Raw genomic sequence first — 26,222 nt, forward strand, 5'->3', positions numbered from 1 at the left:
CCTTTATGCTCTCTCCAAAACCAGGCGTCCTAAAGAACTTCACCACTGTAATTCCACATCTCACTAGAGGTTCCTTCCACTCCAGAATAACTGAAGTACTATTTTGGTCCAAATCAGGAATTCCATTGACCATAGTCCCTATGTGGCCTTGGAGTTCTTGCAAAGGGTCTATAAAGACATTGATATTCTTACCTTCAAGTCCCAACAAATCAATATATGTGAAGAGTGTGTTAGCTGTTGATGAGATGAATAAAATTCAAATTTATTTGAGAGTGTTTCTGAATCCACTGTGAACTTTTGTCACTATTTTTGTCTTCCCAGACAATAGATACTAAACGTAAAGCCATTCTCTTGTGAGGTCTGTATTGGTATTAAAGACAGGTCTTCATACAAATTGTAAATTACCACTGATCCTAATCTTCCACCTTTGCCTCTCCCTCCCTCTTAAGCCAGACACCCGCCTCTGACTCTGGAAATACACTCTCCCACCCCTCAGATGGCCTCTGCTCCCTCTAGACTTTCAGTCCTTCCTCTAGACTTGACTGAAAGGTCTGCTAGTTCCTGGAAGCTACACAGGGTGGGCAGGAAAGGAAGGAGTTAAGACCTGCGAAAGGCCCACTCACTAAGGGGGGCAGGTGCAGGGGGACTGGGGCACTTAGAGGTGCACCTACCTCAGAAGTGGAATCAGAGGGAAAGGGGAGGGGCAGTGTCCAAGGGTGTGGCAAGTTTGGTAGAGACTCAGGCAACAGACAGCCCCTGAGTTCCCAGAGGACATAGTGGGGGTCCCAGCAGGCTAGCAGGGTGCAACAGGGGATATATGTGGGCTACACTAAGATTCAAGGGGATACATGTGGGTCACACTAAGATTCCAGGGGCAAGTCACAGCTGCGGCTTAGTGACTCAGCCCAGGGAGAGGGTGAAGGCCAGGGAGGAACATCATTGTAAGGATTAAATAGAATGATTGTGTCTGGGACGTGCTTGAGGCTCAGGATGTTGGGGAGTTGAGTATGTGTGCATGTGTGTGTGTGTGTGTGTGTGGACACGTGTGTAGGGCACAGAAGAATGTACCTAAGCAGGAGCCAAGTCCTGAGAAGCAGGTCTATGAATGCAGACAGCTGCAATAGGTGGGGTAGCAGGTAGAGAAGGTGAAACCTTAAGTCTTTGCTTACAAGTTCCTTCTGCCTGGAATACGTTTCCCCAAACCCAATTGCCACTTGTTGAAATCCTACCCATTCTATGAAGTCCACCTCTTTCAGAGCCAGAAATTTCTCAATTTCTACATTCTGCCTTGGGGTCTGGAAGCTCATTGGGAATCCTCGTTTTTGAGGCTTCAAGGGTAGTAAATGGAGTCAGGTACAGGAGCCAGAAGTTCTGGGTTTAGACCCCAGATCAAAGTTCCACCATTTGATGAGCTGGACTCTATCTGAGCCACAGTCTCCTCATCTGGAAAGTGCTGGGAATAATAAACCCAGCTTACAGGCTCATTAGGAGGGTATTACCTGGCTTGCTCACTCTCAGAAATACTGTCAATATCAAACGGGATCATGTAGGGGAAAGAACATGATAAATTGCTACTTAAATGTGATCTATATTTACAATTTTTATCTTTATTTCCCCCTGATAGCGTCTCACAAAGTGCCTTGAACATAGCAGATACTCAGTAATTTGTGGTAGTTAGGTAACAGAAAAAGTCAGAATCTGGTAGCAATGTGGATTGTATTACAGCTAAAACCCCACATCCCACTTCCTTATTCCACAATCTATAAACAGTAACTAGGGCATTCCAGGCTTACTTACTCAGTGAAGGGTGAAAGGGTGGATGAAAGAAGAAAATTTTGGCTTTTATGTTTCTAAATACACTTTTAGAACTTACACTAGAAAAATAGTTTTGAAACACCAATTAGTGGTGATAACTGGGCCCTTTGACCTTCAAAATCCAGAATCCTAAAGAGTGCGTGCAAAAGTTTATGCCAAAACAGTAGAAATAGGAGAATGGATGATAATGTAAGAGTCAGCTTTTCCCACACTGGAGGAAATAACAATTCTCAGGCCTGAAAGAGAGAGGAGAAAGGGGGAGTCTAGTAATGGAGTGAGAAGCAGGTGTGGCTCCCTGGGATGGTCCCTCTGTCTCAGTGCAGGCCAGAACTCCAGAGTAAGGGGGATGCTGGAAGCCCTTAGAGGCTGTGGATATGAGAACAAAAGAACATGTACCCTGACTGCCGAGATGAAATCAGAAAAGCAGCAGGCTAGTAGAGCAGCAGCAGAAGAGAAACTGGAGTGTGTTGTTTCTAGACAAAGCGGGCCTAGGGCAGTTGCTCTGAGTTCTCTACCGTTCCAGATTGGCACAGGAGAGGACATGGATGCTTCTTGTGTTGCCCCTGAGAGGGACATGGAAATACTGAGAGGATTGGCAGACCTGAAGAGGCCTTGAAAACAGGACAAAGAAAATGCAAAATGACCAGCAAGGACTGATGGCCAGAACCAGGTGGGACTGGGGACTTTCAGTTGATGCCAGTGGGGAAGGGGTTGATGATCAAGAGAGAGACCAATGGGAATGTAGACACTCCAGGAGGTGCCAGCATGGACCAATGATGCAAATGACCACGGTAAGCCTGAGTCAGATGCCCCTTTCTACAATGTTCTGGCACTGTGTAAATGCACGCTGCAACTATATAAGCAACCCAAATCCTGAATTAATAAGGCTTTCCTGAAGTGGGTTGTCATTAAGTTGACTACAGCTTCTGCCACTGGTAGAATGGGAAGCTCAGAATAGAGATTAAGTTCGATGTTAGAAAAATGATAGGTTTAGAAAGACAAATATCATATGATATCACTTATATGTGGAATCTAAAAAAATGATACAAATGACCTTATTTACAAAACAGAAATAGACTCATAGACATAGAAAACAAACTTATGGTTATCAAAGGGGATGGGGGGTGTGGGGAGAGATAAATTAGGAGTTTGGGATTAACATATACACACTTTTATATATAAAATAGGTAAACAACAAGGACCTACTGTATAGCACAGGGAACTATACTCAATATCTTGTAATAACCTATAATGGAAAAGAATCTGAAAAAGAGTATACATATATATACACATATATATGTATAACTGAATCACTTTGCTGTACAGTTGAAACTAACACACTATAAATTAACTGTATTTCAATAATAAATAAAAAAACACAAAAAAATAAAAATAAAAATAATAGGTTAAATCACACTTTTTTTTTGCACACCTGAGTTTGTAGCCTAAGATTTAGACCCCTATACTAATTGGAATTCAAGAACAATACAAAATTTAAAAACAGGCAAAACTAATCCATGGTGGCATGGCTAGAGTAGTAGTTACCCCTGGGAGGTACTTCCCGAGGAGGGCATGAGGGAGCATTTTGAGATGCCAGGAATGCTCTAGAGCTTGATCTGGGTGGTAGTTACAAGGTTCTATACCTATATAAGAAAAATCATCAAGCTGTACACTTAAGATATGCACATTTTACTGAACATAAGTTATGCCTAAAAATTTAAATGAGCAAACATTGAGATCAAACACAGAAATGCAAAGTTAAGAGACATGCTCTGTGGGCAGCGGCAGGCTCACTGGGGAGACACCTGGTAACCCCAAGTGTCCAAGGTTCCCCAGAGGGAGTTGGGTAAAAGAGTTTGCAGCTGTGCTGGTCACAGAGCACCATACTAAAGGCACCAGCTGCCTTCAGGATCATGGCTTGTTTCAGGCCTCGCTCTGAGGGGTGGATACACTGTGTGTGGTGAAGAACACACAGGCTATGCACAGGAGTTAACTCAGGCTCCTCCTTTTCATTAGCCGTGAAACCCTGAGCATTTCCTTAGCATTGTTGAATCTTATTTCCCTCATCTATAAATTGGGGGTAAAGATACCTACCTCATTTTAAATGAGATAATACAGGCAAAATACTTGTTCTGAAATACTCTGAAAACGACAACCGTTACTGTCCTGTAGACCCAGGAAATTAACCCTGATTTCTTAACACTCACAGTAGCCACAGAGTATCACTGATTGACAAGGGGAATGTGTGGGAGAGGGTGCATCAGACAGTCAACAGGTTGATTTTATCTGGATGGTGGTAAAGAAAGCGTTGGGTTGGTTTTCTTGCCTAGATCAACTGGCTATTCTGATGTTGAGTAGACATAATCTGTGGGTCCCTGTCAATAAGAACAGAAATTCATCTGTACCTTACAGTAATGGGACCTACTTTTACCTAGGTGCCTGGTTCTTAGTAGGTGCTTAAAAATGAACAAGTATCAGTATTAGCCTGTGGAATACTTCCTCCTCTCCTAGCTCATGGCATTTCCAAGAGCCAGAATTGGGCTTCTTTGTGTCCTGTTATAGGATGTCAGGCAAATTTTGATGGCATCTTGAGCAGGTCCTCAAATTCAGCTAGTGATGAACAAGAGCACCACATATTCACTGGCTCAACATGGTACATTTATGTACGATGTTCCAAGTACTGGGAAGCCAAGATGCCAACCCAGGCTAACAAGTCAGCCACTGACCACATGGCTACCTCATCATATAGGTCTCACCAGCATCCATCCTGTCATTAGCAAAAGATATAATAGGAAAATAAGCAATGCCAGGACTTTCACCAAAGTCCCCTCAGACTGCCACCAGTTGATGAAAGTTACATCACCTCCCCATGGGGTGCTGTGAAGACACCACATGGGTCTTCTCAGGCTCGGCCCAGGTGATCAGGCTGCCACTCCGACATCCCTCTTTCTTCCCTCACTTCAGCCGTAGGGACTCAGCCTGACCTCCTTTTTCATCCAAGCCCCTTCTAACCAGCTGCTCTGTATCTCGGGGATCCTTCCATCTAAGACTAAATGCAGGATGAGTATGGTCTCCCTGACCTCACATCTTCTTGCTGCCCTGAAGATAAGCTCACAAGCCCTTATTCTTTCATGAGGTTTTAATAATAAAAATGAAACTAACAGATAAGGCAAACTTCCCCAAACAAACATGGCAAAGTCCTCCAAGATTAAAAAATTGCCCAAGTTTTTATAGTCATTGTCCCTGATCTGTAGTTTCTGACTACCTGGCTTATCTAGAACTCAGAAGCCTAAAAGTCCGGTTAAGGCAAGGGAGGAAACTTTGCTTCTCTGGAGCCTCCACTGGATGACAATCATCTTAAAATCCCTGCCTCACATGTGAACAGGTTACTTGGACCTTTTCTCTTAGGTGCTTCTCTTACTTTTACCTTCCCAAAAACTACTTAGAGAAAATATGTTCCTCACCAAAATTGGCTACTAAATTGTAGCCAGGTTACTGCAAATCTCCTCAAGTGGGCAGATCATGCAGTACCTGACACACCCAAAGTTTCCTCCAAAGAAATTGTCTGGCCCTATGCCATACCTCACTGGACCAATGGGCCCTTGACCCAAGGGCAATCAGTGTCAACAGGCTAGCCACTCGTGAAGTGGCCTCACGTGATAATTCTTTTCAAAGAGCCATAGTGGAGATTGGCTTGGTCAGTTGAATTCTCCCTTCTGCCTTTCTGGACTGGGAAATCCTGAGAGAGAAGCAATCAGTGTTTAACAGGAAGAGATTAAGAGGAGGCCTGAGAAGAGAAGCAGAAAATGAGAGAGCAGCTGAGTCACATCAAAGGTGTGAAAATTAAGAAACATTTACTACTGGATGTCGCGGGGAAACCAAGATAATCTGATTCCCGCTGATTTCAGTCCCACAAAGGTGGTACTGGCTTCTGTGGAGGTTCTAAAATGACAAAATAAAATGCCAGCTCTGGCATACTTTCCCTGAAAGGCAGGTATTATTGTTATCCTAATTTTACAAACGAGAAAGCTGAGTTTCAGAAAATTTAAGTAACTTGTCCACAGCCACACAGCAAATAAGTGACTGAACTGGGATGTAAACCCAGGTTCTGCCTGACTCCAAAGCCCATGTTCCTTCTGTTCCACCACCCTGCCTTATAAGAGACCATTACAGATAACTGTATATGTCTGACATCTAGAGAGACCCCAACGATGTTATCCAGCATTGCAAAGAACAAGACAGGGCTTCCCTGGTGGTGTAGTGGTTGGGAGTCTGCCTTCCAATGCAGGGGACGCAGGTTCATGCCCCGGTCCGGGAGGATCCCACATGCCATGGAGTGGCTGGGCCTGTGAGCCATGGCCGCTGAGCCTGCGCGTCCGGAGCCTGTGTTCCACAACGGGAGAGGCCACAACAGTGAGAGGCCCGCGTACCACAAAAAAAAAAAAAAAAAATGGAGGCAATGAGTGAGTGAGATGCACATATACACTGTACGTGCATAGAACAGGAAGGACAGCAAGACAGGAAAAAGGAAGCTAAGAGTGAAGATGGCAAATGTTTCACTGTATCTCCTTATATTTCTGAATTTAGAACAGGCATATGTCTTATCCATCCAAAAGAGTAAACAATATTTTAAAACCACAGAGTGATTTCAACAACCTATAAACATTTGTCCCTTATGGTGCCTTCAGGCATGAAAATATTCCCAGTTTTCTATGTCTGAGACTTCAAAGCAAGTAGTCCAGAAACAATATCAGTCAGAAAGCGAGTTAAACAGATGTCCAAAAGCTCACAGTACTCTTCTCTTATTTTCATAAGAATTAACACTCACAGGAAAATGAATAAAATAGCTTCAGAGAGAAACTTACTATTTTTTGCCAAGAAAGTAAATAAGATTTGGAAAATTTTGAGGTGAGGGATTACCAGAATAGGAGAATCAACAATAAACAAAGCTTGTTGTAGTTCTATCCTGTCTCCATCTTCCTCTTCAATCACTCTTATTAAAGCTCATTAAACTCTCCACTGAAGCTCACCACTTGGAGAAAATGAAAAGAAGAAGATGGAGAAGACAAAACTTTATGCCAAAATAATCTCCAGGTATATTAAAGATTTAGGTATCAAATCTGTATATGCAAAAAGGTTAAATGAACTTATAAGTGAGTAAGTACATAATCAAGCAATGGGGAAGGTCTTTCTAAAAAGGCACACCAAAGGCAAAAACCGTCAAGGAAATGATCAATAAACCTGACTAAATACTAGTTTTAAGCTTTGGACATTAAAAAACTATAACTAAAAATTATGAGCATACTACCAATGGAAAATATTTGCAACAGTATTACAAAAGATTAGAGTCTTTACTATCTAAACGGTTTTTATAGGTCTCTTGAAAAATCACCCAAAACTGAAAGGAGAACAAGAAACAGAAACACAAACTCCATCCACAATGAAACCAAGAGACATCGGTAACCCCAAACCACACAATATAAAGACTGGTAAGTGACTTTGCTGAGAGGACAGCGGTCACACTAAGTTTGTCCCTCAGAATCCAAAAAAGTAGGAATATTAAAGTCCCCCCAAACCAGGAAGACCAGGGTAGGTGGGAGCTGACAACAGGGAGTTGGTTTAAGAAGTTAAGCCTCCTGGTTCTCCTCCTTACTTCTTGCAGTCTAACAACTCCCACTCCCACTGGAAAAGACAATTTATCCTGTGGAGAAACCAGACCAGAAATATTCTGGACTCAGGGACACCAGAAACTGAAGAAGACACATGAGGACATCTTACTTAAAATAAAGGGGTTAAGCAAAGATTTGCCATACCCCCACACCTACATAACCGGTCCAGAATACATGCAGTTGTCTTATAACCCCCAGCAAAAGACTGAATGATCTTTATCTGGAGAAACTGAACAGCCCTAGGAAAAGTTCAGCAACTACTGACATTTAAGGAGCCCAAATAAAAATCTGGCAAGCCACCTGATAACCCTAGTAAAACTCTCTAGTCTGCTCGCTTCCCATTCTACTCCATGTGCACTGAGTTGAACATAGTATATTAAGGCCTCAATATAAAATATGACTGGATAGCAAGGGTATTTGAGGAAACCCTCTGTAGTAGTTGAATGGTGGCTCCCCAAAATATATGTCAACGTCTTAATCCCAAGAATCTGTGACCGTTACCTTATATGGCAAAAGAGTAAATGTTACTTTATATGGCATGAGGCATGACTAGGTTAAGTAGCATGAGAGGAGAAGCTTACCTGGTGGGCCCTACATGCAATTACATATATCTTTATAAAACACAGACACAAGGACACACAGAAGAGGAGGAGACAATGTGACATGACTGCAGAGATTGGAGTGGAGTGAAGAGATGCCAAAAAGCCACAAGAAACTGGAAGAGGGCAAAGAACAGATTCTCTGTTAGAGTCTCCACAGGGAGTAGGGCCCTGCTGACACTTTGATTTTGGACTTCTGCCCTCCAGAACTGTGACAGAATAAATTTCTATTGCTTTAAGCCACCCAGTTTGTGGTAATTTGTTATGGTAGCAGTCCTAGGAAACTGATACGCCCTCTAAGATGAAAGTTGGAGACCTAAGCAAACACACAGAGTAAAGGAACTCAAAAGAAAGAGAAAGCAGAAGAAAACTTCAAACATACTATAATTGTCTCCAAGAAATAAGAATAGGAATCTATTAAAATAAATAGCAAGGATATGGTGGCAGAAGAGTTGAAATATACAGTTGAGAAAATCTCCTAGAAAGTAGAACAAAAAGGTCATTAGGAAAGAAAAGGTAAGAAAAAAATTATATTAAATTCAGAAGGTGTGACACTTAACTAATAATAGCTCCAGAGCAGAGAATAGATAAAAGAGTTGGAAGAAAAGTATCAAAGAGAAAATACAAGTTCCCAGAATTGAAAGACATGAATCTCCCAATAGAAGAAATGAATATAATGAATGAAAAAAGACCCACAGCAATTGTAAGTGCTGTTGCAGAAATGAATCTATTGACATAAAAAAAATGATGATAATACAATATGGATGAAATAGATGAAAAAACATGTGTCCAGTGGTAACCTATTCTTACAAAATATGTACATAATAGATAACAATATAGAGCACTGCCTTCAAAATGTCAAAGAAAATTATTTTCAACCTTGAATTTTATAACCAGGCAAAATATTAATCAAATATGAAGGGAAAACAAAAATATTCTTAGACATTTAAGTCTCAAAAAATTTATCCCTTAAATACTCTTTCATTGTAAGATATTAAAGATTGTGATCCATTAAAATGTGGGAGTATACAAGAAAGAAGATCCAGGATCCGGGAAGAGAAAATCCAACTTAGAAAGGAGGTAAAAGGAACTCCCAGGATGACAGCAAAGGGAACTCCCAGGATAACAACTGTGCAACAGGCCTAGAGAGTGACCAGTTAAAATTAGAGCAGGAGGAGAGAGGGAAAAGAAGTTATCTAAAATTGATGCATCGAGAGATAACAGTGTACACAAATCATTTAGAAATCTGGAAGTAGATAAAAGAAGAAACATTTTAAAACATGTGAAAGTAATTGTTCCAGAAGAGTGAGCTGAAGGAGGGGGTGGGAATAGGAGACTACTTCTTCATTTTAAGACTTTTAGCTATAGTTTACTTTTTAAGCTTGTATTAGTTTCGTACAGCCGTCACAACAAATTACCACAAACTTGGCAATTTAACAAACCAGAAATTTATTCTCTCACAGTTTTGGTAGTCAGAGGTCTGAAATCAAGTTGTCAGTAGAGTTGGCTCTCTCTGCAGGCTCTGAAGGAGATTCCTTTCCATGTCTGTCTCCTATCTTCTCTCTCCTTGGTATTCCCTGGTTTGGTTGTTTTACTGACAAGGAAACTGGAGCACAGCAAAATTATGAAATACACCCAAAGTCACACAGCCAATAAGTGGTGGAGCTGGCATTTAAATCCAGCAGTCTGGCTGCAAGCTGTGCTATTACCACCCTGCTAGCTGCCTCTGTATAATCAATGCACAGAAAAGGACCCAGAAGTGTATATACTAAGGAAGCTGCCATATTGCCTCTGAATAGAAAGAGGTTGTAGGTAATTTTTATGTTCTTTTTCCTTGTATGGATTTCTAATTTCCTGAAATGAGTTTGTAATGTTATTACAATTTATAAATATTAAAAACTGCATTTTAAAAACAACATTATCTCCTCAGCCTATCATATAAGACCTACTTTCAGTTAGTGGGAAAAACAGGAGACCTAGTTACTAGATCCAACACTGTCACTCAAGGCACACAGTAAGTGCTCAATACAATTTGTATTCATTAAGCATCTACTCTGGTGTCAGACACTATACTTGAAGCAATAAATACTATTACTATTATTATTGTCAGTGTTACCGGTCCATCTTTAGACAAGTCAACAACACTTTCTGGACCCCAGGAAAGGATATTAGCGTGAAGGTAACAATGACAACTGTGGTTTGATTGAATTATGGTGAATGGGGTGATTCTGCTCAAGCTTATTGGTCCTTTGGGGGGAAGCAGTGAAGAAGGGATACTTGCCTTGTAAGAGAAATTTCCCAAAAAGCATAAAAGTTGAACTAGTTAGAGTCCCTTCCATAACACAAGTAGGATTTCCCTGAAGTTAGATTGTTGGAATAGTGGGTAGAGGGAATGAGTTGGGGATGTGGAGCATGAGGTGGCTGAACCCCTCCCTCTACCTAACAAAGGATGTTTCCCTGCCAGTGAATAAGGCTGAGAGTTTAAGCAGATAAGGAGAGAGAAAGGACAAGGGGCTGGGTGAACAGGTGGTAACTGACTTGGCAGGTAAGGCGTGACCAGTCCTTTGGGAAGTAACTTGTTCTGTATCTTTAAAATGCCCTGAGGAAACTGAGACAGAATTGGCTAACCCTGCAGAAACCCATTACTCAGAATCATCAGTGCTGTTCCATGGTTGATTTTTCTCCCTCTTTACACTTTCCCTTCCTTGCTGGGTTTCCTAAATCCTGCCTAGACACCAGCCTTACAAAGATAATCCAATTGCCCATGATCTTGACCCTAGACCCCTCTTTCCCCACCTTCCCAGACTTTGTTTTCTGTTCTTTTCAACTGCTGACGTACTGATGATCCAAGAAGATGCCAACTCCCAAACTCCCAAACCGTGGACAAGATCTGATGCTTGTCTTCAGTCCCTAATGACCTGGCCTGTCCCTGGACTCTGTTTATCAGAAATCTCGACATCCTCAGTGGGATAATCTCTGTCATAACCCAATGGAACCGAGCTCAAGGTGTAATCTTAGACCTAGGCAAAGATGGTAACTCAAGCTGGAACTCCTGTGATAATTGTGGATGCAACTGACATAATCTGTGGGTCGAATTATTTTATGAAGCTAACTATAATTATTATAATCAGACTGAAACAAACACAGTTAAATGCAAACAATAAAACTTAATTCTGAGGGTTCTCTATTCATCTTCCATGACACCCCTCGAGAGGTGCTCTTCTTTCACACCCACCACAAATTGCTGAGCAGCGAAGTTCCTGCTTCCCCTGGAGTCTAGACACTGCTCCCTGAGAGGCTGCATGGTATAGTGGCATACATGTGGCCCCTGGGCTCAGAAAGCCCAGGGTTCACATCACAGCCTTGTGTCTTATTCTCTTTGTGCCTTGCTTTCCCCACCCACAAAGTAGGGGAAAGTGACTATCTCCCTGGGTTGTGCTAAGGAGTGGAAGGTACATATATGAATTGGTGACTGCAGTCCCTACTCCAATTAGGCTTCTATACATTGTAGTCATTGTTCCTGGAGTCAGGAACCAAGTGTAGGTTCTAGGCACCAAGCTCCCCTGGCTTCATCGCATTAAGGGGTCAATGACTCAGCTCTCCACTCCCCGGGAAATTTCAAGTAAGCACAAGCCCAGCTAAGTGTGTATGTGTGTCCCAGGTACAGGCCTGGGAGCCAGGCCAGGCAGGTCTCCAGAGAATTGCTGCTTTTTTCTCTCCAGAGGAGAGCACTGGGCTTGTTTGTTCACACACCTGGAAAAGGTTAGCAGCTTCCAGGACCCGCTGAACGTTCTGCTTGGTGATCAGCGCCTTGCTGGTGTACGTGTAGTTCAGAAGGGTGTGCATGGTCTCCGCGTCGACCCCTTTGATGATGATCCTCTCCTCATACTTTTCCTTTAAATCATTGCAGAACATGGCCCTGGGAGAGAGATATGTGAATGTGAGTCCAACCGTGACCCTTGGTTCCAAATCTAAACAGAACCCCTTCAGACCTGTCTGCCCCCATGGGACAGTGAGGTTCCCAAGGTCGGGACCTGGGGCGATTGCTCTCCATCCCTCAGCACCCAGGACCCACCAGACGTTCCATGAGTGCTTACTGAACTAATGTGTCCTGCTCTGCTGGGCCCAAGTGTGGTCCCCAAGGCAGTCCCAGATATGAAGGGACACCAGGAGCCCTACTGGCACACCTGGTAGGATCTAGAGCTCCTTTATATTGGCCTAAAGTGTGGAATTCTTCCGAAGGCTTGTGACAATGCCAAAGCCTTTTCCCAGAAACTGTGCTAACTGAGGCAGTATCCACCAGGGTGGAGTGCTGGTGACAGAGTGTACTTTCTAGAGCTGGAACTTCCACCCCAACACAGAAGGGATTGTACCCCTAAATCCTGTTCCTACTCCCTTTGCCTCACCGCCTATTTATCTCTGGAAATCACTCCTCAGTTTCTTTCCCCTACTTCCTCATCTACAAAACAAAGGTAACTGCTGTGGTTTTTCAGGAACAAACATCAGAAAGTCAGGAAGAAAGACATTGAGAAAAGAGAGAGAGAAAGAGAGGAAGAAATCACTTGACAAGCTGATTTTTTTTGTTGTTTAATTTATTATTTTTGGCTGTGTTGGGTCTTTGTTGCTGTGCGCAGGCATTCTCTAGTTGCGGCAAGCTGGGGCTACTCTTCATTGCAGTGCACAGGCTTCTCGTTGCGGTGGCTTCTCTTGTTGCGGAGCATGGGCTCTAGGCGTGTGGACTTCAGTAGCTGTGGCTCGTGGGCTCAGTAGTTGTGGCTCGTGGGCTCTAGAGTGCAGGCTCAGTAGTTGTGGTGCACAGGCTTCGTTGCTCTGTGGCATGTGAGATCTTCCCGGACCAGTGCTCGAACCCGTGTCCCCTGCATTGGCAGGCAGATTCTTAACCACTGCGCCACCAGGGAAGCTCCGACAAGCTGATGTTTGAACCTGTTGTTTTAGCCCATGAGATCTTCTCCCCTGGGTCTCCCTCTGTCCTTCTTCCTGTCTTTGTTTTAATCAATAATAATCTTCCTACCCTTCTCCCTCCTCTTCTCTCCTCTCTCAACTGGGCTCTTCCCCCTCCCCAACAAGAATATGACAGCATGACACAGAGAGCAAATGTGAATTCTGCAAAGTTAACAAATGCCAGCCTGGAACCAGAGGAGCCGTGGTGTCATTTGGGCAGACGACTGGTTTACAAGCCAGTTTTTTCAGCCATAAAGTCTCTTGGCCAGAGGGGCACAGAGCCATCTGTGGAACCACACATGTTGTAAAGTGAGGTCATGAAGCACTCACCTGGCTGCCTCCTGATTCCACAGCGAACCCTGCCATCATGGCAACCACACAATTTCTTCCCAGCTCAGCCTGTCTTCCTGGGAAGAGTCGGACAACCTCACTCCCTAAACCTCCCTTTGTTTGAGTCTCTAGAGCAGAGCTGCCCAATAGAAATATGATGCAAGCTGTATGTGTAATTTAAGATTTTCTAGTAACCATAATTTTTACGTTAAAAATAAGAGATAAAATTAATTTTAATCTTTTATTTAACCTAATACATACGGAAATATTACCATGTCAACAGGTAGTAAATATTTTTAGTTATTAATGAGATAATTTACAATCTTATTTTTCATACTAAGTCTTCAAAATCCCTCAGGTACACCTTACACTTAAAGCACATCTCGATCCAGACCAGCCATAATTCATACACTCAATAGCCACATGTGGCCTAGTGGCCACTGTAGTAGGCAGCACAGCTCCAGAGCATCAGTCCTGAACTCTGCTGTTGGGTCACCCAGATCTGCAATCATCTCAGGGGGTAAAGTGAATGTTACCCACATGAACATCGTGTACATGAATATATGGGTAACAGGACATTTAGCAGGAGAGGGTGGGCACTGATGATGGGGTCAAATGAAGCTTCATGTAACTGAGGCAATATATCAGTGGAATCCTACCAAAGTGAAATTTAAAAGTACCCCTTCACCTAAAATGTGATTTTAAAATTAGTAAAAGGTGAATTTTGTTGAACCTGCATGAGCTCAAACATTCTAATGAAAACTGAAAAAGTCTCCTGTAGAGATGTTTTAATATTAAATGAGATAGGTATATAAATTGTCTCATTCAATGCCTTGCACTTCAAGGGGCTCTTCGGAAGCCTATGTATTTTGCGGGTCCCATGTGACATGATTATTGGGATCTCTGGGATCATTTGGACTCTTGATCAGGCTGTCACTGCTAGACACAGCTTCTGAATTCTCTTGGAATCAGTCACTGAATAACATCCTGGCCCAGCTCAGCCAATACTTAACTGGGTGTCTGGAATCCCCTGAAGCCAACCTTCAATAGCTAGTGATGTGTTATAGGGGAATGGGGGAGCAAGATGAGGCGGGGGAGGAGGCCAAGCAAAACAGAAGTCATACAGAAAGTCACTTTGGCCTAGTCCTGAAAGGGACCTCTGGAGAATACATTCCAGAATTGTCCCCAAAAGAGGCAAAGAAGCTGGGCTGTGATACTCCAGCACCTTGTGACAGTCTTAGTTACAGGCCACCCCAGGAGTAGGTAATTTCTCAGGCCCTTCTGGGTTTCGATGTGTGTGGGTGTGCATGTGCACAAGCAGCGTGATTCCAGGAGCCTAGGGGAGGGTGGGAAGAAGAGCTGCAGTGCTGGCTTTTGGAAGGTGGAGGGGCTGAGCTATCTAGGCTCTGACGCTAACTCACCACGTGACTTTGTACAAGGGAGCAAACCTCAGTTTCCTCTTCTGTGGAATGATATAACAATAGTCCTGACCCCAGTGAGCTGCTGGGAAGAATAAGATAATTACCACTCACCACGTGGCTGGAACAATACCCAGCACTCACTAAGGGAAGGCATCTCAGACCAGGTCAGAGGAATCTCGGCAGGCTGTGGGAGATACTCGGAGCAGGCAGCCGACCGCACTCTGACTCCCAAGCCGGGACCTGCCAGCATTGGGCTTGGTCCAGTCAGGTCCCTGCACGGCTGTGCACCACCCATTCAGCATAGAGTTAGGGCTAGGGCCGCTCACAAACTGCCTTAGAGACATTAGCATGGTGTGGGCACACAGTAGGAGCTCAATAAATGTTCATGGGAGAGAGAGGAAAGGAAGTGCTCCAAAGACTGTCCTTCCTCTGGGGCTTTTTGGGCCTGGTTTGGGTCCCAAATTCCCAGCATTTCTCTGCTTTCCTCTGAGACTTTTTCACTGATTTTCTGCCACCTAAATAAACTCTCCTGGGCCCCAGACACCGTGCTGAACACAGATAACATGAAACTAAGGAGAAAACTACATATTTCTCATAGACCAAACTCCTAGGCCTCCTGCTGCTCTCCAGGAGATCCATGGATACACTTTAGCAAAGTTGGGACCTCCTGGGCAAAATGGGCCATCCCTAGGTTTCTACTTTAATAACAGTAATCGCTCACATTTATGTGTATAGCCTTTGTAGGGCAAACACCATCATCTCTTTTGATTATTATACCCATTTTATAGGTGATAGACTGAGGTAAAAGTTAAGTGAATTGCCTAGGACCCTACAGGTTGTTGGCAATACAATGGGGACCAGAACCTAGGACTTTGGGCTCTTAATCTGGAGCTCACCAGTGCACTAAAATCAAGAAAATCAGCAGTAATTCAAAGCCATCTTTAGGGGGTCAAACTAAGTGTCAGCACTGAGTGAACCAGACCACATTTTGCTCCCCAAGAGCACAGCTGGGTTAGTTACTAACCATTTCCCCCTTAGCTTTTACAGGAGGTAAATAAAATTTTTGTGTAATAACAATATTTTCTAGACAAACACTGACCAAGTCTCATGAGATTTTTGTAAAACAGAGGTGGCTATGAAGATCCTCTTTTTACAGTTAGAAATAATCTCAGAGTAGGGAGTCAGTTGCCCAATACTTCAGCAGTGAGTCAGTGCCAATCCCGAAATAGAGCTCATCTCCCACAACAGCCGTGAAGACAGCCATGGGCCCAAAAGTCTCCTGGAATGAAGTCAGGCCATGGCCCCATCACTCTGCCTGGGCTTCGCTCCCCACCAAGCTCTGCCAACCTCACTCCTGACTTCATTCAGGTCTCTACTCAGATGTCCCCTCCTCAGGGTGACCATCCCTGACGCTCAGTCCAAAACAGTCACTCCCTAACATCATCTCTTTTGTTTTTCTTCATAACCCTGTTACAACCTGAAATTATATCACACATCTATTGTTAGCAAGTTTAATAATTGTCTCCCTGCTAGAATGTGAGCTGAGTGAGGGCAGGGATTGTGCCATTTTCAATGCTATATCCCTGAGGCTAGAATAGTGCCTGGAACCTAGTAGAGACTCAGTAAATATCTGGAGAGAGAATAAATGAATGAATGAATGAATGAGCTTGTGCTTCTAGCCCTCGTATGTTTGCTTTTGACAGGAATCTGCTCCTCCAAGAATTATCAAACACTCTCTGAAGGATGAGGCTGAAGAGGCTGCCCGTAGAGAACCGAGTCTAGGGCCTGGAGCTTAAAGAGGACACACCCACACCAGAACTTTCCACTCACAAATTCAATGAGTTCTTGATGCTCCGACAGTTCCTAAATGTCGTCCACTCAGGATTTTTCAACAGCCCAGCTTCGCTATGGCCCACCCTCTCCCCAGGCCTCCACACCTGCCACTGAACTTCCTGCTTCCTGAACCTCTAACCCCAATCACAGTCCTATAAACAAATATTCACCTCCACCACCCCCACTCTCTCATTCTTAGACCAGCTCCACCCATGCTGACCCCTGCTCTGTTCATCTTCTAATCCCACCCCCATTCATACCAGGAGCTAATTCTTCTGCATCAGTGAGGTATTCAGGGTTGGAAATAGCTCTAACACTGGTTGCAAACTGAGTTAAATTCTACTTAAGGTTATATGTCTATATGTATAAACTGGCTAAAAATATTTTTAAATTAGTAATCATGTGCTGCTCAATGAACATTATATTGTTAAGAAAGGAGTATTGGATATAAACCCAATATGGCCAATCAAAGGGGTTTCCACTCCAAAGGAAGCAGGGAGTCAGCAGATGCAAGGGTGACCTAGCAAGGGATGACATCACTATAGTCCCCCAGCACCTCTAAGCTGAAGACACCAAACCTTCCACCTGCCATTTCCTAAACAAAGGGTGTATGTAGACATTTGGCTCAGCCACGTTTCTGACCTCAAGCTGTTCCCTAAGCCCTACCACGTAGACCCTGTCCCAACACATGAGTCCTGCCCACATCCTTGGCTTGCAGACACTCCAACCTCAAGGACAGTGGGTCTCAAAGTATATTCCATGGATAGCTTGCATAAGAATTCCTGGGGTGTTTGCTAAGAACACAGAATTCTGAACCTTACCCATCCTAGACCTACTGAATCAAAATCTCTGACAGTGGGAATATGAACGTTATTTGGCTCACCCGGCCCCTGCCCATAATTGTTTTGCAAACCAAAGTTTAAGAACCAATGCCCTACAGAGAGGTCACCTCACTTTCCAACCTACCTCCCCTTGGCTCACCCTGAGAATGAGGAGATTGGACAAAGGTCCAGGTCGAGGAAATAACTGGCTGTGGTTCTGGAACAGACATGTACTTGAAAGTCTTCCCTCCCTGTAGATTCTCATCTTCTGAGATCCAGCCCTCCTAGAATTCCATGAGGCCTAGGGCTGGCCCCCACATTGGAAGTGGGGATGGGGGTAGTACTCCTCTTCCACTTCCCACCCTGGTGGGGTTTTAGATAGAAGCAGGCCTTGTCCTGGCCTCTTAAGTCTTTCTCTAACTTAGCTGTTTATACAGAGCCCCTGCAGCTTATATTCAAGTAACACATTTCATTAGATCTAGTAGTTCTGAAACAGGATGTGGTGGCAAAACCCTATTAGTCACAAACAGTGCACAATTCCCTGTTCTTAATCTGCTGTGCACATGTAAATCTCACACACCTGGAGGGATGCCTTCAGAGAAGGATTGGGAGGTTCATGGGCATCTCTCTTTCCACTCCAGAGACATGACTAACAGCACTTTGTTGTCTCTCTCTGGGGCCTGGAGTCAGCTCTCTGAATTCACAGCTGCTGGCTCAGTATTTGCTCCAAGCTGACAGACGAGCTGGAACCCCAGAGCTGCCCACGCCTGACTCTAAACATCATCAGGGGAGGGAGGGAGACGCAAGAGGGAAGAGATATGGGAACATATGTATATATATAACTGATTCACTTTGTTATAAAGCAGAAACTAACACACCATTGTAAAGCAATTACACTCCAATAAAGATGTAAAAAGAAATTTTTTTTAATTAAAAAAAAAAAAATCATCAGACCTCAAAAGAACTGCCTCTACTAAGCTCCTTGCCCAAGTTCACCATTCCTCAAGGATGCTGAACATGTACCCCTAGGGGACCTGAACGCCAGCCATGTTTCTATAGAATCAGAGTCCCTCTCAGCCCTACGGGACCATTGCTGAGGCCTCTGCATGCCATGGATGGCCTCAGCCCATCCAAGTTTGTGACAGAAAGAAGGGCTTGTACTAACCTGCAAGGTCAGGCAGGATCAACATCAGTCACAGCAAATGCTTGTGGCCAGAATTCAGTGATGATTCAGCCACAAAGATATAACGGGAAGTTCTTGTTTTGTCTGCCCAACATCATTCCTAATCACTTTAGGAGGAGAAACCAGATTTTCCTTTGGGGAACGACCCCTCCTCCAATACCAGTCTGGTAGGATGTCTCCCAAGCCACAGTGATTGGGTCACAGATGGGCACAGGAAGAAGCCAGTCCAATTGAAACCAACTCCAGAACTTTCTCTGGAATTACTGGGAAAAAGAAGCTCTCTTCCCACTGCAGTTGCTGAGCTGAGAGAAATAAAAGTTCAGAGCTGCTGGAGACCTTCTTGCTTCCATGTGTGAAGACCCCCCTGAGAGAGAGACCAACACAAAGGAGAGACAACAGACAGACTGTGAAACTGAGCCCTGATGACATTATATGAGCACAATGATCCAACTAACCCTGAAACCAATACCACTGGACTTTTAAATCATGTGAGCAAATAAATTCTTTTTTTATATGCTTGAACCAATTGGAACTGAATATCTGCCATTTGCAATGCACAGTCCTGACCGACACAATTGGACAAGAGAAATCCTGAATAAAAAATGGAACCAAATGCTAAAGAAGACTAAATAAAAAGTACCCAGAAAAAGAAATGTTAAAGTACTCTCAACATTGCTATACAAGGCTCTTCACAGTCTGATCTGTGCACCCACGTCCCCATTCCATGAGGTATCAATAGCTAGCAGTTTCCAACATGTGCCTCTGTTTACATCAACACCTTTGGGCTGCAGACAGGACTCTCTATGTACACTCTATAGGGCCTATTTTTAATGTGTCTTTTCCCTCTATTAGATTCATGAGGATCTTAATGGCAAGGGTTGGATTTTATTCCTCTCTCACTTCTTATTTACTGGCCCATAGTAGGCACTCAATATTTGTTGGATGGATGGATGGATGAAAAGGAAGCTACACATGCAGCTCAGTCCTATACTTGCTCCTGTAGGCCAAGTGGACTCCCCTTGTCTCCAAACCCACATTTCTCCCCTAACTGCCATGAGAATAAATAACAAGGACCTCCAAGACCAATTGATTGGAGCAAAGTATGTGTGTGAAGAACTATATTTTCCAGTGAGTCTCTAAATCAGAACCCCAAGCCCATGGTGTTTATCCCAAGCCTTCCTTCCTGAGATTTTACATTACAAAACATCGTGGTTGTTCTTCACCTTAATTTGCTTTTGCACATCTTCCACTTCCTTGCCCAAAGGTGAAACCTGGCTTCTGCAAACGAAACACTGCTTCCCTCACAACCCTCTTCAATGAGGTCTGCTCTGATTCTCACTTCCCTTAGTCTGGGAACAGAGTCAACATTTGTGCTTACTACCCACTGCCACATCCTGACTAGGCTGTTGCCCTGGAGGCTCCTTGTCACTCTTTTTCCAAACATTTTCCATCTCAACACCCCCCCGCAATACCCCACGTTGGTTTCCTTATGGCTTCCACGTCATTATCCAGAAATCAAGGATCAGCCTCTGCTTAGAGATTTTTCTGAGCGTTCCCTGTCTCTGACCACTTAAAAACATGCGAACTGGTCCCAATCCTCACCCCAAGGTATTCAAATGTTGAGGCTTCCCCAGTCCTAAAAGTTATCCCTACTGTGACAGGGCAAAGATGATCATATATGTGTTCCAGACTTCTCCCACCACCAGCTGCCACAGAGGAATCCGGACTTCCAGGCCTGTTCTTTGGGCTTTTATGATACAGAATCCAGAGGAAAGTGGGAGGGCGAAAGGAGATCTTCTAGCTGGGGATGGAGAGGAGTTTTAAAGCAAGAGGCAAAGGAGGAGTTACCTCAGGCTGGGCTACCCCCAGGGCTGCCCAGACAGAGCCAGAGTTGGGGCTGACATCCATTTGCACTCACCAAGTCCTGAGCCCTGATGTGGACAGCAACAGTCCCCAGGGGAAGAAGCACATATTTCTAACTGGTCCACCCAGACAGAACTTTTTAAAATTCATACAAAGATATCCTAAAAGCCAGCAGCAATCAGAGATGTGGATAAGAGAGGGGAACAGATTTTAATAGTTGTGGTGTGTGTCTCCCTCAAAGTGTTAAAAACACACACACAAAAATTCAGAGCTTGAGTTACTTTGAAATTATTTGTTCTGGGACTTCCCTGGTGGTCCAGTGGTAAAGAATCCGCCTTACAATGCGGGGGATGTGGGTTTGATCCCTGGTTGGGGAACTAAGGTCCCACATGCCTCGGGGCAACTAAGCCCTCGTGCCACAACTACTGAGCCCATGCTCCTCAACTAGAGAGCCCACGTGCTCTGGAGCCCGCACCACAACTAGAGAGAGAAGAAACCCGCACGCCACAACTAGAGAGAAGCCCGCACGCCACAACTACTGAGCTTGCATGCCTCAACTAGAGCCCAAGTTCCGCAAACTACAGAGCCCACATGCTCTGGAGCCCACGCACCACAACTAGAGAGAGAAAACCCGCACACTGCAACTAGAGAGAAGCCCACGCACCACAACAAAGAGCCCACGCGCCGCAACGAAAGATCAGCATGCCTCAACGAGGATCCCGCGTGCCGCAACTAAGACCCGATGCAGCCAAAAAAAAAAAAAACCAAAGAAAATAAATAAATAAATAATAAACAAATCTTTAAAAAAGAAAGAAAGAAAGAAATTACTTGTTCTCTTTCCGGGTTTTGCTCTACAGTGGGGTGGCACAGGTGGGTGGAGGACTGATAAAATTACACTGCCTTCTCTTTCTCTTTCCAGTCTTGAAGCTCAGAGAAGTATGGTTTGTCTTCCAGTTTGGTTTGTCTTCCAGTCCCCAGCCCTGCTTTCTTCCTCCCCTTCTCACCAGCCAGTGCTGCCCCCCTCCTTTCTGTGTGGCTCTCTGTTGTCTGGCTGCCTTGAGGGCCCTTAGAGAGGACTCAGAATGTCACTTGAGACTGTCTCCCCGTCCCCACTGCCTCAGCCTTAATTCCAACCTCATTTCCTCCACCTGTAATGTCTGCAACCACCTGAGGGTCTCCCTAGATTATCAGGGCCTCCACATCACTGCCCAAAGGGTTAACAGAGAGGTTGGATCACTCTCCTCATTAAAAACTCTTCCCCGTCTTCCACTTCCTATAAGGTACATTTCACACTCTCCCTCCTAACCCAACAAACTTTTCATGCTACCCTATCCTGCCAATCTCTCTTGGCCTTCTTGGCCCACACATATTCTTTACTCCAACTTTAATCTTCTACCTGTGGTCCCTGTCCTTACGCTGCATGATACTTTCCCAGATGTGGCTTTTTTCGGCCTGGAACACAGCTCCCTTTCTCCCCTCTTCTTGGTCCCCTTGGTCCAATGCCTACTCATCATTTAAAACTCTGCTCAGATATCACCTCCTCCAGGAAGCCTTCGCTCACTGCTTTTTCTCCAGTCTGACTCTGTCACTGGCAAAGCCCACTGGGGTCCCCAGGGAAAAATAAGATGGACTCTAGCTGATAAGATAAGGTCTAACGTCTTCTTTTGTGCTTAGTTTGCCTGTAGGGGGTCATGTGCAGAGGCCTTGCACCTAACTAACTCATCAGATTAGAGTTCCCTGGGCAGAAGCACCGGGCTGGACACCTCAGCTCCCAGACTGTGAGCAGAAGCGCTGCGCTAAACACCGCAATTCAAGAGGGCGGTGGGCCGTGTGCAGAGATGCTGTGCCCTGTACTGCAATTCGGAGTGTGGGCAGCACATCTGCGCCAGCCCAGTGAGAACTCGGTACCCTCCCCTCCGAGGAAAGCCTTATAAAAGCAGCCCCACCCACGGCCTCTCGGGAGAGTGTGCGCTCTAGAGTGACAGCTGGCACTTCTCCGTTCTCTGATCAAAGAATAAACCCTTCCTTTGCTTCAGAACCAAACTTGGTCTCGTTCTATGGGCACGAGTGACACCAGGCAGGAGGACCCTTGTTGGGGCACGACTCTAAAGGGTCGGTAACAATTTCATGCCCCTTCCATAAGCAGAGCTCTATCATATCCCTCATTACCCAGTACTGAAACACTGATTTACCTGTCTCTCTCTTCCAACTTATTGTGATTTCGAAGTCAAGCAAGGACCATAACTCATTCACCTTTGTACATTCAGTGCCTGGCCTTGATAAATTTGTGCCAGTTGGATGAATACGTGAATGGGTAAGTGGGTGGAATTTCTCTAAACCCACTCAACACCATAGTACTGAAAGCTTAATATTTTGTGCCCCCAACCCCCAGATATTTGCACCTTAAGAGAGGTTATATGATCCGGTGTTCCTCAATTAAAGGCCTATAGATCACTAGTGGTACACGAAGAAGTGTGGAAGGAGTGCAGCTTTTCACAGCAATTACTAAGAATTCTCCCCCGCTCCTTCTTCGGGGTCATCTGTAAAATAGACATCGTCTGCCAAGCCAACCTGCTATCCTGAGCTTTAAGGATACTGCCAGTCATTTGAGAACTTTCCTAAATTTCCTGATCTCCATTCTCTTTGTCCTGTTTCTTTTGTGTGCTGTGTCCACCAACCTCACCTTCCTGGAATTACTCACCAGGCATCTGCTGCTCCCCTAATTCCCCCGACACCAGCCCCCTGCAAGCCTGAGCTTGCTCTACATGATGTGATCTTTTGAATGCCAGTCAGCTCTTACTTGACCCTAGACCTGGATCATTATATGCAAAGCTGCTGATCATTAATTTTTATAGATCCCTGAGTGTCTCCTCAGAAAAAGCTATGATGCAACTTTTGGTTTGATTGTGTGGTTTTTGTTGGTTTTTTTTTTTTTTTTTTGTCCGCATGGCATGCAGGGCCTTAGTTCCCCAACAAGGATGGAACCCGTACCCCTGCAGTGGAAGCAAGGAGTCTTAACCACTGGACCTCCAGGGAAGTCCCTGATTGTGTTTTAAAGTCATGACAGTGTCAGCACTCCTGCAATTATTGTGGCCTTGAAGCTTTCCATAAAAGTTACATGTACTAAAAGAATAAAAGAATCCTTACAGCTGGCAGAGGACATACAGGTTGGCTAAATGATATTCTTTCATAGCAATGGGGATTTATCTTTATACAGAAATGGCTTCTCCAAAAGAACTTGAGACGGCTTATACTAAAGCAGCAGAGGTATTATAAAATAAAACAGTAACAACAAAAAATAAGAAGATAAGAACTAAGGAATTAAAGTAGGAGGAGAATATATCATGGAAACCTAGGCTAAGGAAAGCTAATGCACTGAGCTTCCTGACAGCCAAAGCAAATACAGAAGTATAACAAGTTGGCTAATTAAAAAGTAAGCCAGGATCTGTTATCTGTCTTTAATGGAAATTTATTTTTCCTTTTGTCCAGTACCCCCCCCTTCTCTTTCTGGAAAATGCTCTTCTCCCCACCCAGGTCCCACTCAAACTATGTGGTTCAAGTAGGAGCTCTCATCTTTTTATAGACATCTCTCTTTCTCTCTGTGTCACACACACACACACACACACACACACACACACACACTCACCTCTTCGTCCAACAATAGACTCCTGAGCTAAGTTGGGCTGACCGTTGTGCCCCATGTTCCTGACAGTGATTGGTCTAGGACTGGGTAATTGAATGGAACTGAGCCAATCAGTCTTTCCTGCGGACTTTCAAACTGAAGCTAGCCTCTCAGTTTCTCCCTAGAACAAAAGCTGGGAGAATTGAGTCTCAGAGCTGCCAACAGGCAAATTCCCTATCATGAGGCAGAAGTGCACCTGAGTAATCCTACCTGAGAGAGAAGCCAAATGGATGGGAAGAAATCTCCCTGACTGCATTCAAGGCCTTTGTTCCTCTTCCTCCTGGGCTCTGCTACATTCCGGCCCTTCCTATGCTTTTGTTATGTGGCCAAATACCTTCCTCTTTTGCCTAAGCTGGTTTGACTTTGAGTTCCTATCCCTTGCAACCAAGAGAATGCTGACTAATACAGGAACATTGAGCAATGAGATGGATGGTGAGGTCCAAGGAGGTTTTACCAAGAACACAGATGTTCTGCATCTGACCATCTCTTCTCAGGGACTGTTTGGCATTTACTATATTAGAATTTAGTTCTGCAAAGGCATTTTCATAAAGAGACTGTTACATATCCATGTACTTGATGCAGGGATAAAGCTCAGAACTTAAGATGTAAATGATGAAAGTATTTCTCTGTTGTGTTTTAGTTGAATGCTGCACGGAACATTATTCAAAACTGGAGAAGAATTTTTTTTCTGTTCTTGATTGAAAGAAGATCCACATGCCCTAGACACCAGGGTGGAGATGATAGAGCTTACATTTTATTGAAAATTCAAAGGACCTGATTGCATTTCTGCCCTAAGGCAGCAACCTCTGCCCAGCATCTTCCAATCCTAAGAAAGGTCTGCAGGAGTCACTTTGTAGGCATAGCACATCTGTGTCCAGATGGTCACATGAGTGACCTATTGAATCCACAACATTCTGAAGCATTTGGATGTTCTCACTGCTCCTTCTAATTTTTCCTATGGTGACCACACTTTATCATCCTTCCCTTTTCTAAAGTTGTGCAATGGCCTCCCAACTCTTTGAGGACTTCCTGCTCTGACCAGGATGCCACTTAGTGACAGAACCTGCAGGAGGAATATCAAGTTTTTATTCATGTCAAACATTTACAGGGTGTCTGCTGAATGCCAGCTACTGCAGTGGTAGCTCACACTTTCAGCCTGATTCTAGTCCATATATGATGGATGATGCCATATACTCTCACAGGTATGCCCAGGCCTACCCACAATTTGGAGGGAGAGGAGGAAGGAAAGTGCAAGTAATTGTCCTCTTGTCTTCTAGGTTCTCAGAATCCTTATCTCTGATGCATATGTGACAAGAGCAGTGGAATTCCCTAATACTTGTTTATCTCATATTACTTTAAGCCCTATTCTGCCTCTGATGCAGGCCTGTCACATAGTCGCTGCATGTAATGGACCCTTGGCAATTTTTGGTTGCCCAGCATCTGAAACCCTCCTGAGGTGTGGCAAATCTTCCTCTGAATGAGATGTAGTTTGTGGCAGAAGCCACTTCCCTATCTAGAAGCTGCAAAGTCTGATGCTCACTTTCCAGCTTGTCACAGTTAATACCTTAACATGTGTAACTCAGACTTGACCAATCAGCTAAACCAACACCAGGCTATGAACTGGGAGCTGGTGGTGCAGAGGCAGGAACAGAGGAAAACCCGTTCTGGTAGAGGCAGCAGAAGCAGCAGCAGCCTCCAGTTTCCCGAGACTGCAGCGGCAGCAGTGCCAGGGGCCACAGCCATGCTAGCATTGGCCTCAAAGGTCCTGCAGCAGCAAGGGAGTCCTCCCCACAAGGGTTCTAGGTGGCGGCTTTAGGTTGTGGTCCTGGCCACTGCCTGGCCTCCCTTGCTCCTGTCTGTTTTCTGAGTTTGGTACTCCAGCCTTCCGGAGGATTCTGTGAGTTACCTACCTACATCCCCTTCTCAAAAGAGCCAGTTGATTTCTATTCCTTGGAACTAAGAAATATGACTTACTACCATGCATAAAATGTTTAGGCAAATAAATTTATGAGTGAATCTGTTTTATTATGTGTATTTCACAGTA

At 44.4% G+C, this 26,222-nt stretch overlaps 1 protein-coding gene across 3 annotated transcripts in view; it reads right to left on the minus strand.

Moving 5' to 3' along the window:
* KLHL6 (kelch like family member 6) overlaps positions 1-26,222 on the minus strand; it is a gene marked incomplete at its 5' end in the record, with an annotated part of 55,418 nt that overhangs the window by 21,673 nt on the left and 7,523 nt on the right. For all 3 annotated transcript variants that reach the window (XM_081235390.1, XM_081235391.1, XM_081235392.1), the window contains one exon: positions 11,837-12,002. In XM_081235390.1, coding sequence (XP_081091516.1) covers positions 11,837-12,002 — 166 coding nt within the window. The remainder of the gene's footprint in view (positions 1-11,836; positions 12,003-26,222) is intronic.

This window comes from Mesoplodon bidens (assembly GCF_964165515.1).
Source record: "Mesoplodon bidens genome assembly, chromosome: 5".
NCBI classification, from domain to species: domain Eukaryota; kingdom Metazoa; phylum Chordata; class Mammalia; order Artiodactyla; family Ziphiidae; genus Mesoplodon; species Mesoplodon bidens.